Consider the following 18,804-nt stretch of genomic DNA (forward strand, 5'->3'; position numbering starts at 1 on the left):
GGGAGTGGGGGCGAAACCATGGGCTCTGAGCCACGGGCGGGTCGTCTGTGCCTTACATGTTAATCCCGGGCATGGCGGGGCCGAGGGAGTTGGGTGGTGGTCTCATGCCGCTGCCGTAATTCTGCAACGATAACCAAGGGTCAGTCTATGAGAAGGAGAAGGGGAACCAGAGAGAGAAGGGGAGGTGGGGGGGGGACAAACAGACAGAATATAAGTGAGAGGATTAGTCTGTGAAAAGAATCTGAGGAGAAAAAATACATTTGTTTAAAAAAAGGGGGGGAGGGAGGGAGTCAAGTGATGGGATCACAATGACAAGCCAGCACAGGGGGACAGTCACAACTTGAGACGCAGCTTCGGGGGCTTCAAGATGCTTCTCTCAAAAGCACAGGGACGGCAAGCAGGCCGCTCACATCCCTGGCCCCACAGCACCCACGGGCGCCTTCCCCGCAGGTCCCAGGCGAGGCCAGGCACACGAACTGAGTAACGGATCTGACGGGTGAGGCCGGCCACCTCGGGCACTCTGAGGAAGAGGCCGCTGGCGGGCGCGGCAGGGGCCGGCTGACCGCGGAAGGGGAAGAAGGGCTCCTGAAAGGCCTGGCCTGCAGCTGTCCCTGAGGCCTGGTATGCACAGGCACCCCACCCTGCCCCAGATCAAGCCGCCTAATTCAAGCCCCAGCACGTGGAACCCTCAGCAGGCGCAGTGCTCGGAGCAGGTGGAAAAGGTTTCTACCCTCAGAAGGAGACACCTGTTGAGAAGAGTCCAGAGAGAACGTGGAAACCCCCAGGACAGCCCAGCCCAGCACAACCCGCAGGGCAGGGTGGGCCTCTCTCGTCACAAACAAGCCCGACTCCCCTCTCCCAATGCAGGAATGGACGCCTGGCCCCCCTTCTCCACTGGGCGGGCTCCTCCACATCCCCCAACACCCAGCTCAGAGCACCTCGCCTGTGAAGGCTTCTCTGCCCCACGCCTTTGGGGTAACTGCTCCATCCCAGCTGCTCCTATAATGCCTGGCCGCATAGGTAAGGCTCAAGGCCACACACGGCCTTCTCTCCCGTGGGACGCCAAGTGCCTGTGGAAGACGGGAACTGCGTCTCCACGGCCTTCAGAGCCCCGCACTCCCTGCACCAGCACAGGGCGGGTGCTGAGTCAATCAGCGAAGCCGTGAAGAAGGAAGAGTCTTAACGGGTCTGGCTGCAGCGGCAGCTCTGTCCTGGTCAGACAACCCGCAAGAAGTAGGTTGGTGGGGCTGGCGGCCCAGGATGAGCGGAACTAGCCGCTCTTTACGGAGCACGCGGCACGCGAGTGCACCATCTGCTCTGGTCCCTATTACAATGCCGCGAGGCTGGTGCTATTCCTGTTCCACAGAAGAGGAGACCAAGGGCCTCAGGGGAGAAAACTCTGCCCAAAGTCCCAGTCAGCACACGCACAGCTGGGGTTTCAACCTGGATCTGCATACTACGCCACACACTGATGGGCCTGTGGGCAGGGGAGGACGGGAGAGCCACAGCTACCACCTCAGAGGCGACAGCAGGCTGACGGTGAGTTCTTCAGCCGGGGCCATCTCCCAAACCTCACTGCCTCAGGACCACCTCCCCTGCGCGGCCACCCACAGAAGGGTGTGGAGTCCACAGAAGCATGTGGATGGTGGCAGAAGCAGCATCAGGCTGGCTGGCAGTGAGCAAGGCCTGGAGGCAGGGCAGAGGCCCCCTTGCCAGCCAGCACTCTTAAGCCTGCATCCCCCATGCCTGATCAGGGCTGAGGAGATGTGCGCCCACCCTTGAGCCCACAGTGGCAGGCTCGGGGGGACATGCGGGGCCAGGCACACTTGACAAAGATGCCAAGGGCAGTGAGTGATGCTACGGATTTGGGGTCAGAACGTGGGGGAGGTTAGCACCTTGGCTCAGGCACTTGCTGGTGACTCTGGGCAAACTACACAAATAACAATAATGCTTACTCCGTGCCAGGCCGTGCTGCATGCTTTTCATCACCTACACTTAACCATCACACAACCCCATCACTATAAAAATTACCCCACTTTAAAGATTTAAAAACTGAGGTGCAGAAGCAGGGTGACAAGAGTCTCGCGCAGCGATGCTTGAAGCAGGGCTGGGACTGAAGCCCTCTGCCCGGCTGCCTCCTCCACAGACTGGGGACAAAGAACTCCCCACCTGCGGGCCCTGTGAGGGTCAGGTGAGAGGACGGCTCTGAAGTGCCGCCAGTCCCCAGAGGCGCGCACTGCTTTGGGATGTCGGCAGCAGAATCAACCCCAAAGCCCCCAGTGCTGCCTCAGCCATCACAGAACCTCAGCTCTTAAAGGACCCTTGCTAAGCTCCACATGCAGCTCGGAGAACCCCTCTACAAATTTCGGCCTCGCCTGCGCTCCTGGAGAACAGGAAGCTCACCCCCTTCCCAGACAGCCCACCCCTCCAGGAAGGGAGAGACAGAGAGAGATCTTCCAGGGGCCTCTCCCGCCCAGGAGAGCAGCCTGCACTTTGGTGGGGGGAGGGAGGGTACTGAGAGGAGATAACACGCAGGACGCTCACTTCCGAAAGACTGCACCTGCTGCTCCTGACCCCACCCCACCCTTGGGAGCCTCCAAACAGCCAGTGTGGCTGCTTCTCTGGAGGGACTGTGTCCACCAGGTCCTCCCACCTTCAGAAGCACTGACCCTGGAGGGCCACTCACACCTTCCCATTTCACAGATGACAAGCTAGAGGACCAAGGAGGCCAGACACACGCTAAGTCACAGGGGAAAGTGGGGCTAAAAGTCAGCTTTGGGGGGAAAGTTTTCAAACCAAAAACACCAGCCTTCTCACAGAGGGCAAGCGGGCTTGGAAGCACAGTTTCAGAGACTCAGGTGACATGGTACTCCCTGCTCCCAGTGCCCACCTCCCTGCCCACAGCACTGGGCGGCAAGGTGTGACCACTAGCCAGACGCCACCCCCTCCTCTGCTCAAGCACAGCTCCATAGGGGCAGGGGCGGCAGCTGGAGACAAAGAGTTCTCAGCGTGGCCCAGGGACGGACCACACCCATGTCCTCCTCTCCATGTGGGCACCCCACCCTGGACAGAGGGATCTGATCCACAGTCGGGAACAAGGATGGCCCCTCCTGCTGGGGCCTTTGGATCAGGTCCCACCCTCTCGGTCTCGGCTCTGTGCTCCGTGCAGGGTCCACACTAACTTGGCAAGTCCCCTGGCAGCCAGCAGGGGCTGGGGCCTGCTACCACGTCCCAGAACACCTTGTCAAAGGGCTCTTTGTCAGTGCTGCCTGCGGCCTGCTCAGCGCTCTCTGCACCTTCCACTGGGGGAGAGCCATCTCGTCTGCCAGTCTTCACCACAGATCGGTCGAAGAGGACCTCTGGCTGCCAGGGCGGTTTCCAGGCTGGGGGGACCTCTCCTCCCCACTCTCTAATGACATGGGGGCCTGGCCATCCCACGCGAGGAGGCCCCCCAGGAAAGTCCCTTCGACTAGCCTGCTCCCTCCTCACCCAGCCTCCGGGGGCTCTGACCCTCCCATCTTTCTGGGGTCTCTGCACAGCGGCACTGAGCTGGGACTGTGCTAACCAGCGGGGAGGTGCTGCCGCTCCCACTGAGGGAGGCAGAGATCTCCTAGGGACTGGGGATTACCCTCTACCGGCACTTCTGCACACGGTCAGACCAGAGCAGCCATCTGCTTCCAGGCTGTGCTGCCTCCACCCGACCTGAACCAGAACGCTGAGGGCAGTGTCCCTGGGAACCGGTGTCCGTGAGGTCTGGGGGCTGTGGCACCTCTGACGGGCCATACGTTCTCTCTGCTTGAACCTGGCTAGAACCCCTGCAGTTTCCGCCTCATTCGATTCACTTTTGAAAAAGTTCCCAGAAGGTTTCCTCCTGACACGACCCCCACACATAATTCTTTACAGAGAGAAAACAATTAAGTGGAAATATTACCTCTTTTTTGCACCGGCTGTTCCACAAAATCAGAGTAAAATCTGTCTAAGGGACTGAGGGCAGCGGGTAGGGCAGTGCCTGGCTGCTGGTTCCTTTGTAACATTTAGGCTAAAGTGCAAAGCGGGCTTCCAACGTGCAATGTCACCATTTGGATCTGAAATCTGTAAAGCAGCCAAGACCACACTCTACCTACGATTCTTTGTTAGAGAAGTTGTGGCCATTAGCCGCACTTGGAATCTTATTCCGCGCTTGGAATAACAGGCTGAGGGTTCCCCACCTTTGTGTCTGGTCTCAGTGCGGCACTGTGCGTGCAGCGGCCCTTATCAAAGGCTGCCTGTGGGGCTGGCCGCCTTACTACCAGCCTGGCCTAGGGCCCAACGAAGGACGGACCCAGGGGACACCTGCAGCTGCTCTTTCACCCCACCCCACAAGGAGCCCCGTGAGGTCGTCACCTGGCCGCCCATTTTGCAGATGAAGAACCGAGACCCAACCAGGCTGGGCCGTGGCCAGAACGATGCTTTCCAGCACTAAGTTCTCAGCTCACCCCTCTCCTGACCACTGGGAATGACCAGGACACCGCCCTCAGCGACAACAGGAAGGCCTGAGGGGGTATGCAGAGAACCTGTCCTCTCCCCACCCTCAGCCTTGGGGTTTAAAACTTCCAGGCTTTGCAATGCCCACTCCCTGGCTGACCCCAGACACCGAGGTCCAACCCACACCCCAGCCTTGCCCACGCCCAAGTCCCACAGTGTTGAGCTGGTGCAGACACTCTGGGTCGCTCTGAGGGAGGTCTGCCTCCGGAATTGAACACCACAGCCTACCCAGAGGGGATAGAGGACACAGGAAAGGGATTTCAGGGTCGCCATGTTGGTAAAATTAAGTAAAGAACAAGGAGATGTTTGCAGAGCCCCTGAGGTTGATTGGCTGGGAGGGGCGGGGGAGGGGGGGGTTGGCGCACACATGGCTGTCCTCACCCCTGTGCTGGCCCAGATCCTGCAGGAGAGCTGCACCCTGCCTATGCTGCTGGGTGAGGCCAGGAGGGCCAACTGGGCCCCAGGAAGCCCCGTCCGCCAAGACCTCAGCCTCAGTACCCTCATCACCTCTTTAAAGCAGGCCACAGGAGTGGTCCGGCCTCCTGGCCAGGGCTGCTGACGCGAGGAGACGCCCACTAACCCCGCAGGAAGTCCTGAACTTCCAGAACACTCTGCTCTCAGCCGGTCTGATAACACCCATTCCCAGCTTCTGGAATCTCAATATACTAGTGACCTCTGGCAGAAAAGTAAAAATGAAACCATAAAAACAATCATCAAACCCCAGCAACTGGATCCTGAACACCTGTCTCAAGCCTCCAAGTTAGAAAACTTCGATTGCTCACTAAGGGGCTGCTCTAGGCCAAGCGTCTCACCGAGAACTCGGCCCTCCCCTTCAAGCAACCCTACGGGGCAGACACTGCCCTCCTTCCCATTTTACAGATACAGCTGCTAAGCCTCCAAAAACCCAGAAGGGTGGGTAATAGTACAGGAATGAAGTTTCCACCCCAGACTCCATCCTCTTCACCCCCCAGAACATTTTGGAAGTCCAAGGCCACTGCCAATTTCAACACCAAGAGTATCTCTAATGTGCGGTGGAGGCTGAGGGAGACTCAGGAGAAATCTCTCTTCTGTAGACTCTGCCACCCTCCCACGGGTTCCTGGGCTGGGCTGCTTTGCAGAGGTCAGCCCAAGACGGCCACTCGACAGGTAGGGGCCACCCTGATGGCTTAAGAGGAGGCTGGCCAAAACATGAGCTCCGAGGGATTTGAGGAAAGAAAAAAACAAAACAGGAAGAGGGAAACCAGAACTGCAATTGGTGTAGGCTTGCCTCCTTTCAGGATTACGGGGCCAGCGAAAGTCAAGGCCCTCCCTGAGACCTTTCAACTCCACAGAGAAGAAAGCAGGGGCTAGACGTGCTGTACGCACAATGCTGGATGGAGCAGAGGACTGAGGGGTGTGCGCGGGTGCCCCTTCCTACACGAGAGAAGTGTTTGTGTGTATGGGGGTGGGGGGGATGCTACTCCACCCAGGGGAACTGGAAACCTGGGCAGCGGCGCAGAGAACACAGACATCTACAGGCAGGCGGGAGGGACAGCAGCCTTCTGGGCAGGGCAGCAACACCCTGGAACAGAACCCTTCCACGCCCACTGCAGGACGCTCCCTCCCCTCATCCAGCCTTCTAGCCTCCTTCAGGCAGTCAGACCCCAGAGAACACCCAAGGAGGGAAGAGCAGAACAACACTCAAACACTAAGCATAGGAGCCAGCCGTGAGGAGGCTCTGGAACAGGAATGGCCTGTCAGACCCCTGCCCGATGGCACTGTGGGACCCCGTACCCGTGACAGGGTGTGGAGCTGGGTGACAAGGAGCACACTCTGTGCTTTAACTATAAAGGGATAGACAGGGCACCTAAAATAATTTTTTCCAGAAGTGTCCAGATGGTCCTTTTTCTTGCAATGGAGCCCTGTGGTCGAAAGAACTTTCAGGCAGGACCCCAATTTATGAACCGTGCAGAAGCTCTGCACTGGAGTGAGCTGGGGCCCTGGCCAGCCTGGCTTGCTCTCACGTGGAGAGGCACTGCAGAGAACTGTAAAGACAGACTCACTCCCTGTTGAACAGGTGGGGAAACAGGCCTGCAGGGGCCCACAGAGGTCGAAGTGGTTTGTCCACGGTGAATTGCAAACAGAGCTAGGACAGCCACTCATCTATCTTGCCTTTGGGACTCCTGGAGGACCCACACCACTGCCTGCGTACCAGACTCAGCACACGCCTCCCTTGAAGGGCCTGTCTACTAGGGGGCTCCCAGAGAGACCCCTAGCTCCCTTGGGGTCCCTCAACTCTGTTTGCTAGGGGCTGCTGGCTGTGCATGGGGCCAGCCCAGCCCTGGGCAGAGGGAGTAGCTGGGGATCTGGTCACGCCCTCTGCTCTCACCGCTGCAAGCTGAGCAACACAGAAAGACTGCCAGACTGTGGCTAGAGGAGAGTCGGCGGGAGCAGAGAGAGGATCAGGGAAAGGGGCGGACACCCAGGCTTACCTGTGGGCCGGGACCCATGGGCCCCATGCCTCGAGGAGGGTTCATTCTCTGCATTGATCCTCCCATGTTGGGGTGCCCTGCGTGAGCGAGTAGGTGAGCTGTGAGTGGCAGAGGCAGGTAGGAGAGGGAGGAGGAGCTCCTCCTAACTCCCCACGCCCTAGCAGCCCACCCAGCCCTCTCTACCTTGTTGTCGTGTGGGATCCATGGAATTGGGCAGCAGTGGCTGTGTCCCAGGAACTCCTCCCGGAGGCTGAAAGAGACGGGAGACACAAACTGAGTGGCTGCTCCCCAAGCTAGGGGACAGAGGGAGACACGCCTGCCTGCCCCATCTCCCACCTGTCCAGTTAGGGCCACTCATGGCCATTCCTGCTGCCTGCCAGCTGGGGCAAGGTCCCTGGGAGTAGCAGTCAGCTTGAGCTGGCATCAGCGAAAACTGTGGCAGGGGGAGTCAGGGCTTCATCGGGGGGACAGAAACCACTGCCCCGCCCTGCTGTCTTTGTGGGTTTGTGTCCTGCCAGAGGGAGCCCCACTCTGGTCCCGCTGCCTGCCGCACCCTCTTCAGAGGCAGCAGTGCCCCCTCCTTCTTACCACCAAACCCCAACCCTGTCTCCCCTTTGTCTCGTGGAGATGTAACTCTTTATTCCCGCCTCCAAACTGTGGGGATCCAGAGACCCACTAGCTAAAAAGCCTGTAACAGTGGGAGGTCCCTTTCAAAGGGGAACAGGGGAGGAAGTGGCTTTGGTACGGAGATAGGGGAAAATGAGGCCCTAAACCCCACTGGTAAAGCCAGGGTGCCCACAGGATGCACACTCAGGGCTCCCTCACACGAAATGTCGCCTCTCCCCCCTCCCCGGGGGTGAAGAGCAGGCCTCCAGGAGAGGGGCGAGCAGGGTGCTGAATGAGAACCTGCTCCCCAAAGCCTGATGCAGGCGGCAGACGCTGGTGTGATTACTACTAAGAAGGTGAGGACAGGGTGCCATGGGTTTCCTGAGTGAGCACTTGGCACACCTGCTGTGAAAACCTATTAAAAGTGATTTACGTGGGACTGAAGTTATTTCAGCTGCCAGTGGAGAAGAGAGAGAGGCAGAGCTGTGGGGAAAGTTTACTCCTGGAACCCTGTGCCTTCTGACTAAATGGGAGCCCTTGCCCTTGAGAGGGAAAGCCTTTGGGAAAGCTGGTAACCCTTTCCCGTCCCTTCTGAGGCGGGGCACCTCAGACAGGGACCCTCACACCCCACCCAGCTCACCGCTGTGGGGATGTCTGAGCGGGGAGCTCGTCTGCCTTTGGGCTGATGGTGAACTGCAAACCAGTTTTGGAACAAGGTGATGGGAAGCGAAGGGTAAGTCTTCCCTGCTTATTAGCTTCTGAATGGATGTGTTTGGGTGTCTAGGGTGGGGAAGCTTGTGGGAGGGCCGCAGGAGCCTAGGGAATGCCTGACGTTCACGAAGTGGCCACTGGCACCAACTGTTTCTACCTGCCTGCAGGGTAGAGAGTGTCTCTCCAGCCCCTGGGTTTTAGCTGTCCTGACCTCTTGCCCAGCCCTGCTTCCTCTCTGAGTTCTCGGGCTCTGAATCACTTGGCTGGTCTGTGTCTGCCCCTGGGGTCTGGGATACTCCTTGAGCCTGGTTACAGGTGAGCCTGTTTGGTTTGGAGGATCCCAGGATGTTCAGGTGGATGGAGCAGCAGTGGGGGTTGGGCAATTGCCCCCTTTCCAGGTAGCCCAGTGCCGCCCACCAGTTCTCACAGAAAGCTCCTCCTTGGGCTCCGGTAAGCCTGCTGCGTGCCAGGACGCGGGAAGAGGGGGCCTGGGAATCACTCCCCTCACTGGAGTGACCCTGCAATGGAACAGGGCAGTCTGGGCTTCCTGTGCAAGGGAAGGTAGGTGTGCAAGGACCAAGATCTAAGGGTGCTGCACTGGGAAGGCTCAAGCCCTCAGACGTAAGAAAGAAGAAAACCAGCCGCTCGTATACGGGACGCAAGCACGTGCTGTGCACATACCTTGGGACCTGCTAGGGAGATGCTCTGAGGCTGTCCCACGGGCTCCTGGAAGTAGGCCAGGGCCTCTCCTACAGCAGCAGGGGGCAGGTGCGCAAGTATCTGACCAGGAACGGACACAGCCCAGCGGCGTTTGCGTGCTCATTCGGCTGCCTATGCGGGTCAGCTGCCAGGCCGGCGGGGCTCTGTTGGGCTGTGATGGTTCTCCTCTCCCAAATCCAGCTGAACCCCACTGGTCACCACCCACCCAGCCACCCTCACTTGAAAGAGCGGTGCTCTGTACACATCGCCCAACCTCGGCCAGGGAGGCAGGTTAGAGGCTGGCCTTGCGAGACTTTGCGGCAAGTCAATGACCCTGAGATTCTTCATCCCCCTGAGCACGCTTCTCATTGCCCTAAGCCCTGAGGCCAAGGCCATATGAGTCGGAACCAGTCCTGCTGCCTCCGCTTCCTCCACATGCCCTGGGGGAGGGAGAGCTGGGCTAACTGGGTGACTGGAGGCACTGGTTGGACTGGCAGCTCCCAATGAGGCACTCTCCAAGAAACCCTCAGGGGCGACACCTGTGAGAGGCGCGCTTCCCCCCAGGGAGGACGAAAGGTCTTGAGTTCAGAGGAAACTGGAAAATGAGGATCATTTTCTGGAGCGGGGCAGGAGGCTGAGAGACTGGTCTGTCATCCCGGGTGCAGGTAACGATTCACCCTCCGTGTGCTCTCTCAGGCGCACACGCCGGGCTCGCTGACAGACAGAAACACACTGTCCCTTCTAGCGCCCCTCGACGCTGGAAGAAGGGCCACAGCTGTAACACGGAAGCGTCCGTTCTCTCCCTGGGGCAGAGGCCCGTTCGGGCCGAGGAGAGCCCTGGCTGGGTAGAAGGGAGAGCTGCTGCTGGGGCCCACACGTGCGATGGCAGAACGGAGACCCACTTGGTGGCTGGGTCAAAACAAAGACCCTTTCACAACTACGAGAGCTGAACGAACGGGTGCCGTGCAAACGGCACTGGCCCAGGAGCCAGAGGAGGATTCGAGCCCAGCTCCCTGGGAGAGTTTGGGAAGTCACTCCTATACTCTGACCCTCTGTTTCCTCATCTGTGATGTATCTCCATGGGGCCCTCCTTGCTCAAAAAAGCCAAGTCTCTAATTCCTCTTGTCCAAATTTGCCCCCTCCGTGTCAGAGAAAAGAGGAAACAAAGGACTTTTGAAGAAAAAAAAGGGGGGGGGGGGGCCTGAGAGGCAATTTAACTTCAAAACCGGAGGCTTCTGATTACAAGCATCTCTCTGTGATGCCCGTTTCGTGTCACCTGGGGCCGTTCTTGCGCAGCCTGGAGAACGGAAGTAGCCATACTCAGAGAACACCAGTCTCCTTAGTGACTGAATTCCCAGCTCCAAAGGCAACAAGGGCTGGATGCACTGGTGGTGGTGTCAGATTTTTAAAGGGCTTTTTGCAAAGTCCCTCAAAGGGTTATGCCAAAAAAAAAAAATGTTTTGGCATAAAGAGACACTTCCCTAAAGTTTCTTTAAGGTATAAAGTTGTCTATCCTCAAAAGAGGATATTCATCGGTACCTCACCACCTCCCCTCCAGCCTCTGGACGGGCTGAACTGGGGAGGGCAGCAGGGGGCCGATTCCCCAGACCACCTAGAACTGCCAACCCTAATGGGCCAACATAAGGCACACAACCCCAGGCTGAAAGCCCTCCCCACAAGCAGAACACTCTTCTAATTACACGAACAAATCCTTTCTTGTTTTGAGTTGGGTCTGGGGAGCAGGCAGACGTCGCTGAGAAACTCCCAAACGTCCTGCTCCGCTGCCCGCAGGCCCCTGATCCGAGCACTCCTACGGGCCATTTCTCCCCTTAATAGCAGGGTTCTATTTACCAGCCTTGGCAATTCTCAAAAGCTTCCAGGAAAAAATGCACATTGTCAATTAACTTCATTAAGGAGGAAGACAGTTTTCCAAGAAGGGGCTGAAGGGAGGGGCAGGGGTATTACCACCTTCTCTAGAATAGCTGAAACCCTGCATTCCCACCCTGGCCGCTGCTGCTGTTGCCACCCTCCGAGCTCCAGAACCGCGGTTCCAAGCCTCCCAGGAGAGGCAAGTAAAATGCTAGCAGGGGGCTGCAGAACGCACAGGGAGTGGACACAGGGCCCTCTACGGGGACCTGCTTATAAAGCTGCCCTGTTAAAACCTGTCCCTCTACCTCCTAATCCTTTCCCCACTTTTCTCTACGAAAAGATTGCATTTATTTATTTTTAGAGAGAGGGGAAGGGAGGGAGAGAAACATTGATCGGTTGCCTCTAGCACACCCCCAACTGGGGACCTAGCCCACAACCCAGGCATGTGCCCTGGACTGGGAATCGAACTAGCAACCTTTCAGTTCGCAGGCCGGCACTCAGTCCACTAAGCCACACCAGCCAGGGCTCCCCACATTTTTGACGGGAGTCAAAGTCCAACTAGGGGCAAGGGCGGCCGAGTAAGGGGAGAGAGAACATGAAAAGGTACAGTACCTGGTTTCCCATTCTGATCGGGGGCCTGGGGCCGCCTGCGTATCGCGGTGACATAAAAGGCTGCAATTACAGGGAATTAGTTCAATAACAGCCTGCGCTCCTGCACAGTGACAAACACACACGCACTCCGCTCCACAAAGTCCAGTTTTGTTACAACTAGTGATCTTTTAAACTCTCTTTTCTGGCGGCCTCTTCCCTCTGGGCAAAAGTCCCTTTGGGCAGAGGAAACAGTAGAGGCCACAACACACGAAACTCCGACTCCGCATCTGCGTCTGTGTCTGTCTAGGGAGATGGACTCCGGGTGGCGGGGCGGCAGTTGGGACTTGGCACAGGACGCAGAAGAGCAGTGACCATCAGTGTGGGGCTGAGGAGGAAAACCTCTGCTCTCGGGAAGGGCAAATCGAAGGATCACAAAGGGGACCTGCATGTAAAGGTTCAGGGTGTGCAGACAAAGCGGGACACGCGCGCACACAGAAACCACTGACAGAGGGGGCGGGGAAGGGGACACACAATGAAAATGGGGAGGGGCAGCGGGCTCCCTAACGGAATGCAGGGAATGGGCAGGAAAGCTTCCTCAGCAGCGAGAGTGCATAAAGAAAAGGCTAGGGATGCAGCTTCGGTCACAAACAAATGGTTAACCAAACTCAAAAAACCAAACCAAAAGTGAGAGAGGAAAAAACAAAAACGCAAAGGCCGCTGACAAGGTCACAGAAATGTTTTTCTTTTCTTTTGGTTTCATATCCAAGCTGGGTGTGATGTCCAAGGAATGAAGACTCTCTTAGAAAGTAATATATATGTTTTTTCAGAAACACTTCCTTTGTCAATCAAGACTCGAAGGCAGTGGCGAGAGCACGTTTTGATTTTTGTTTTTCCTCTGCTGGCTCTGTCCTCCTGGTGCCCCGCGCCCCCCGGCGGGCGGGCGAGCCAAGTGCGTTACCTGACTGTGGGGTCCCATCATGCTGCTGGGATTGTGGGGTGGAGGCTGTGCGTGCGGCGAGGGCTGTGACCCCGGAGGACCCTGTGAGGCCAGACAGTAGAGGCAGGTTATAGATCACAGCACATGGAGAAGCGCAGGAGAAGCTTAAAAGAACAAAAATTAAACCAAAACGGAGGGTGGGCGGCGGGCGTGCGGGCGGCGGGCTCTGGTTGGCGGGGAGGTGCGAGCTGCTGCCTAGGTCACCGGCTCATTGGAAGATGGCGAGCAGGAGGGAGAGAAGCTGATGTACACCTTCGTGAGGGTTTACAGGAATGAAAACTCAAACCCAGCTCCTCTGTCAAAGCATGCAGGAGCAGGGGCCTGGGCATCGACTCGCGTTGCTGGAGCGGAGTTTGCCATGTTAAATACGTCAGTTGACATGGGCTCGGAGAACACAGCACGCACAGAAACGGACCCACTCTGCATGGCGTGTAAGAGGCCCTGGCCTCAAGGAGCTCCCAGTCTGGGAGGACAGACACAGGTCGCAGGTACCGAGGGACCAGTCTACTGATGGCTGAATGAGAATGGACAGGAGGAGCGGGGTGGTGCCAGAGACTGAACAGACGGGCCAACGAGAGGAAGAGACGGTTACAGAGCACCCGCTCAGTGCAGTGCATTAATTCACCTTCCCCCGAAAGGGGCCCCGTGAGGTGGGTTTTCTCATTCCTGTTTTTACTGATGAGGACACTGGGTCTCAAGGGACGAAGGGCCTTGGCCACAGGCACACAGCTGGCAAATGGCCGAGCCAAGGTCCACCCGAGCCCCTGCAGCCCAGACTGCTGTGCTGGGTGGGTGGGTGGGAGCAAAGGCTGGGCTTTCCATTCCAGTCGGCAATGAGCCATCCACAGCTCCAAGCTGACCCCTAAAGCCCTGGGCAATGCTGACCTACAATTCCTACAGAAGAAATGGACAGATGAATTCTCCTAAACCATGGGGCTGGTCAAACTGTGGGCTGCAACCTATTAGTGGGTAGTGAAATCAATTTAGTGGGTTGCTAAACCCATTGTTTTTTCTTCATTTTTTAACCTGGAATAGAGTTTCTAAAATATAATAGAAAATATCAGAGAGCTTTGTGTGTTTTAACGCAAGTATTTTTCACTAACGTCTATTTCACTTGTAAACATACACGCGCATGCGTGTGTGTACGGGGTGACAATGTCAAGTGTATTTCCCACTGCAGGGCACAGCCAGCCTTCCTTCCTTCCTGGGGCATTCGGAGCTGGTGCTGCTGTGGAGAAGCCCTTCCCTAATTCACTCTTCCCCACCCACAACTGCTGGTACCCATGGAAGGTGCCTTTGAGAAAAATTCAAAACATGCAAGAGAATGGGTGTGGTTACACTAAAAAAGACAAGGAGGGAAAGAATCGTTGAGAGACACAGGCAGGGTTTTCTTGCAGAGCCTTCTCCTTCAGAGCCAGGCTGCCCGGCCTCCCACCCGCTCAGGAAGTACAGCCCAGACCCGAGGAGGGGACACGGGGGTCGGCCTGTGCTGGTGGGCATGAAGATCCAGAGAAGAGGTGAGAGAGAAAGACGGTGGGCCATTCAGGAGCCCTGGGGTGCCACTAAGGACACGCCTGGAATTTGTCCCCAAGCCAGGGCTGCTCACTTCCGGAAAGCACCACAGAGCAGATGTTCCCCTACCTGCCACGCTACTAATTTCAACAAGTGTGTGTCTTTCTAGCGGCTGCCAGCAACGGCATGGTTTGTTACCATGAGCAATTTTCTTAATTAACAGACATTAATTAGCCATTTAGCAATTTTGCAAGCATTTGTTTAGCGGCTTTCCTAAACATGAATACCACTGTGATAATGGCACTGATTAGAGGGTCCCCTAATTAACAGTACAGGGAAGGAAAATTGAAATCACATAAATTAAAAAGGAAGGGGAGTTAATGAAGGCGGGACATATTTGCACCTGCAAGTCTTTTGTACCATAAAACTTGGGTGCGATGTAAACAAAATAAGATAATTTGAAGCCAACCCCTAAAAAAGGAAAAATAAAAAGAACAGACAAGGGGGGTTCAAGGGTGAGGTCCAGTTGCCAAGAGGGGGCAAAAAGACCTTCTGTCGGTGCCTCAGCTCCTGGCAAGAAGGGAGCACCTCCTCCCCCGAGTCCTTCACCACCCACCCTGGTCGCAGCCAACACGTCCTGAGGAGAGCACCACGGCCTCGCCCAGGCCCCTTGCACCGGGTGCCCCGTCAGCCAGGGGAGGCCAGCAGTGGCCGACTCCATGACTGACTAGGAAACACGAACAAAGCGCCCACCACGGGGCCCCAACAGATGGCAGTCCACACGAAGGGTCGACACTCCAACCTGAGGGCTCAGCTGTCGCTTGGACCCTCTGAGGCTGGCTCTGTGTCTCCCTCAGAAGCTCCCTGTCGGCCTCTGGCCCCTGCATGAGTGGACATTACCCAAGTCTGCCTCAATACAGCTGCCTCAAGACAAAGGCCTGATGAGTAGTGAGCATGACTGGTCAGTGAGGCCCCAGCCCAGCCTGTGGGGGGCCGTGCGGAGTGGGCTGGTTAAGTCTGAGGAGGAAGCAGTAGCTCAGAAGTCTCCCCTCTGACTTGGAGGTGGAATTCAGAATACTAAGGGCAAGGGAACCCTGGATCAGACCAGCTGGTCACCCAGAGAAGAACTCCCATCACAACCCCCAGCATGCCACAGGGTAGCGGGGACAGGCACACATCTGAGAGGGGAGAACATCAGCACAGACCAGGGCTGGGGGGGCTCCTTACTAGAAGCTTAGGGAGAACCACACCTGTCGCGGTCACCTGTTTCTTGGGTGGCCCTGAAATATCCTGCCACCCAATGTCCTTCCTTCACTTACAGGGGAGAAAAGAGAGGCCCATTATAGTGGTATGACATCCAAGGCCACTGAGAACAGCTGGTGGCACTCCAGCCCTGGACTCCCCATTCATTTTAGATAACGAGTCGAGGTGTGGGAAGGCCTGGGTTCAAACTGTGACTCAGCCATCGACTGGATGGACCCGTGTTCTCTCATCAGTGAAATGGGGACAATTGGAGTAGTAAAGATGGAGCCACACATCCCACATGGCGAACATGGCCCTGACTTGCATTAGCTCACGTAACCCTCCACTCCTCACAGAAAGGGCCCTCAATTGCTCCATTTTACAGACAGGGAACCGAGGCTTAGAAAGTGAAGCCACTTGCCCAGGGCTGCATGGCTATGAAATGGTAGAGTCAGGCCTCAAAGTGTGGTTCTAGAGCCCCTGGGGTCTCAGCTGGCCCACCGTCCACAAGCCCGTGAGCAGTACAGAATGCAAGGAGCAAAGAGGACCTACTACCAGAGGCTGAAGGACTTGTGGGTACCTTCAGTTCCTCACTCACACACAAATCATGGCCAGTCCATGCCGGGGGGGGGGGGGGGGGGGGGGGGACACGCGGTTGAGTTGCATGAGACTCTTCTTGGCTCTGAAAGCTTCCAGACTGGTTGGGGAGGATGAAGACACAGGAACAAACAAGCTCAAGAGAAGGTGACAAGGAACCTGAGGCACAGAGTGGCCACAGAATGTAGGCCATCAGGAAGCTGGGATGAGAACCCAGAAGTCAGAACTCTTTCCATTGTAAGTCACCCTCCCTGGAACCAAGGGGGTGGAGTGGTGGGGGTGGGAGAACCCAACTCTGGAAATCTCTCCAGTGAGTCTAGAAGAAGGAAGCAGGAAATGTGCCCACTTACTGGGCCTCACTCTTCCCCAGACCCTGTAAATGGACTTGCCATTCTGTCTCAGACGTTCCCAAGACCTCTGCCCGGAGATACATAATTCCCACACTTCCTTTTTATTCTTTTTCCTGTAATTTCAGCACTGGGTAGTGTTACATCTAGCAGCTTCTGAGGCGGCTCTGTGATGGGTGGGCCCGGGGCTCACACTGGACCATTCCACTAAAACTCTGAAGCCTGGACACACAGTTCAGCGAAACAGCCTTTGCTGAACACTGACATGGTGAGGAGCGAGCATTCCCGCTGTACAACAGACCTGAGGTCTCTGTGGAAAAGCATTTCAGAACTGTCAGCCCGCAGGACCCACCTGTGCCTCCCAGTCACGTCCTGGTTAAGTCCCTGTATTTCACCTGAAGCCATCTTCGGGAGATGGGCTTGTGGTACCATGGGGAAGGCTTCACAGTTACACAGACCTGGCTGCCGACCCCAGCTCCTCCGGGACATACTGTGAGCCTAGTTTCCGCATAAGGAAATGGGGGACATTCTACAAATACTGCAGGGCAGAGGTAGAGCTGACAGCGGCAGGCATGTAGAAGGGCTCCCCGGTCGTCCACGGTCCCACATGCCTCAGGCTCCAGTAGCCGCTCACTGCCTGTTTTCCATGGAGAGTGGAAGCTGGACGTGCCCCACCAGGAACTCCCTCTTCAGCCTATTGAAAGCCTCTGTGTCCTCCTTGGTGAAGCCTGTCCTGCTACCCATTCAGGCGCTCTCTGAATGCAAGGCATCCACTTCAGACAATCTGCCTTATCTGGGGGTACCTGATGGGCTCCTCAAGGGAAGTGACATGGCCTTGCACCCCACATGGACATCAGGGCAGGGCCTGGATAGGGGCTCAGCCAATAGGCAGACACCCACAGCCATAGTCAACAGCCCCTGGGTGGGTACGTGTGACACCTTTGGGTTCAAGGAACCAGAAAAAGTTACAGGGTGGCCAAGTTGGTCCTCTGAGCTGGGGGGGGTGGGGGTGGGGGTCGGGGAGGGGGACTGAGGAAGAAGAGTTCAAAATTTTAAAAAAAAGTAATAAAAGCTATGTGCTAAGTTAACTCTTTTTAAAACTCATGGCTCCTTCACCAAATGCCCACTGCACACTCCCCAAAGCTGCTTTCCCCTGTCCAGAAATCACGGAACCTCAGAGAAACAGATTCCAGGCCTTCTGGGGGCAGAGGTGAGCCTGGAAGAGAGCACAGACGAGGACATGCAAAGGCCAGTGGCGAGAGCACGGGCCTTGAAAGCCAAAGCACTGGGGTGGGAGTCCCGTCTTATCACCCTGGGCCTCGGGCTTCTCGCCTGTAAGACAGGCAAGGAGTCCGGCGGGCACTTTCTCTGCAGGAAGCTGTGACAGGACTCTGCACACGGCCCAGCGATGCCCAAACAGAAGGCAGCTACGTTACCATTTAGGCCAAATTTGCCTTTCATCTTTGCAGCTCTCTGGGGAAAGGGGACTTGAGGGTTCAGGTTGCTGTAAGACAAAACACTGCACACATCCCTGGCCCTCCCAACTCCTGGGGACACCGGCCGCTGGTCTGGCAAGGCTGATGGGGTGGGTTTTAACTGGCATCGGGAGATGGATGACTTGCATTACTGGTGGCCTCTGTAATCCGCCTGTTGGGCATGTCACTTTAATGAATACAAAATTACATTGATTAAACACATGGTAAAAGGCATACAACAGACAATCCAATTTGCTCCTTGGACATGAATGGTGATGGAAAATGCTATAAACCCATCTGGGGAGAGGTCCAAGGTGTGCCTGTGTGCTGCTAACACCCCGAACCCGTCACCTCAGTCCGAGCCACTCACGGCCTCCCTGGAGCGGGAAGCGGACCACCTGGGTGGGGTGAGGGAAGGAGAGCTTCCACCTCTCCGTCCCTTTAACATGCAGCTCATCCAAGGAAAAGTTACTTTCTCATTCCAACTACAGGACACCCCAGCAGTGGCTCCGGCGGTTGCCTTCCTATCCTGCTTCTATCTGTTCCCCCAGGGGACAAGGTGTGTGTGTGGGGCGGGGACAGAGTTGAGGCTGAGGGCTGAGGGAGTCTGAGCCATCCTTGTGTCCACAAACGCAAGCTGGAGGCACATCCAGCAGGTGCTCAAAGGGCTGGGTCAGGTCACCGCCAACTGGGCAGCAACCACCAGGGCTTTAGCGTGACCCTTGGGGAGCTCGCAGCCAGCGGGCTCCTGGTTGCCTAGAGATGAGCCCACAATGATCATGACCCTCTACAGACACTGGACAAGTACAATGGGTTTTGCCAGGGAGAAGTCTGGCAGGTGGTGGCCCACCTTCCTGGGACGGTGAGGAAGTCTCCGATTAGAGGGAGCCGGACAGTACAAAATGTCAACCCCCTTGCAACATCAGGAATCCTCACAGGCACTGAGGATCGCTCTGAGCAAAGATCAGCAAAAAGCTCACTGTTTTCCATCTGAGCAAAGGCTCTGGCTGACCCCTCGTCCCCTGTGCCTGTCTGAGGCAGGAGAGTGCCGGGCAGACAGCTAGGGCAAGCGAGAGTTCTGCACACTTGTGAATTTGGCTTTCTGGGATGGGCCCCCAGGACACCCGCAGGAGGCACTCACCAAACATTTGGCTCAAGCGGTT

General features: G+C 56.6%; 1 protein-coding gene across 4 annotated transcripts in view; it reads right to left on the reverse strand.

The window, feature by feature from the left end:
* SSBP3 (single stranded DNA binding protein 3) overlaps positions 1-18,804 on the reverse strand; it is a 153,450-nt gene that overhangs the window by 8,956 nt on the left and 125,690 nt on the right. For 2 of the 4 annotated variants that reach the window (XM_053920521.2, XM_071220923.1), the window contains 4 exons: positions 11,493-11,552; positions 7,179-7,245; positions 6,996-7,072; positions 57-121 (listed from right to left, as the gene is read on the reverse strand). In XM_053920521.2, the coding sequence (XP_053776496.1) occupies positions 57-121; positions 6,996-7,072; positions 7,179-7,245; positions 11,493-11,552 (269 nt within the window). Of the gene's footprint in view, positions 1-56; positions 122-6,995; positions 7,073-7,178; positions 7,246-11,492; positions 11,553-12,429; positions 12,511-18,804 lie in introns of all 4 variants that reach the window. The other 2 variants (XM_053920520.2, XM_053920522.2) reach the window with 2 other exon arrangements.

The sequence above is a fragment of the Desmodus rotundus genome, chromosome 3, assembly GCF_022682495.2.
Source record: "Desmodus rotundus isolate HL8 chromosome 3, HLdesRot8A.1, whole genome shotgun sequence".
In the NCBI taxonomy this organism is placed as follows: Eukaryota; Metazoa; Chordata; class Mammalia; order Chiroptera; family Phyllostomidae; genus Desmodus; species Desmodus rotundus.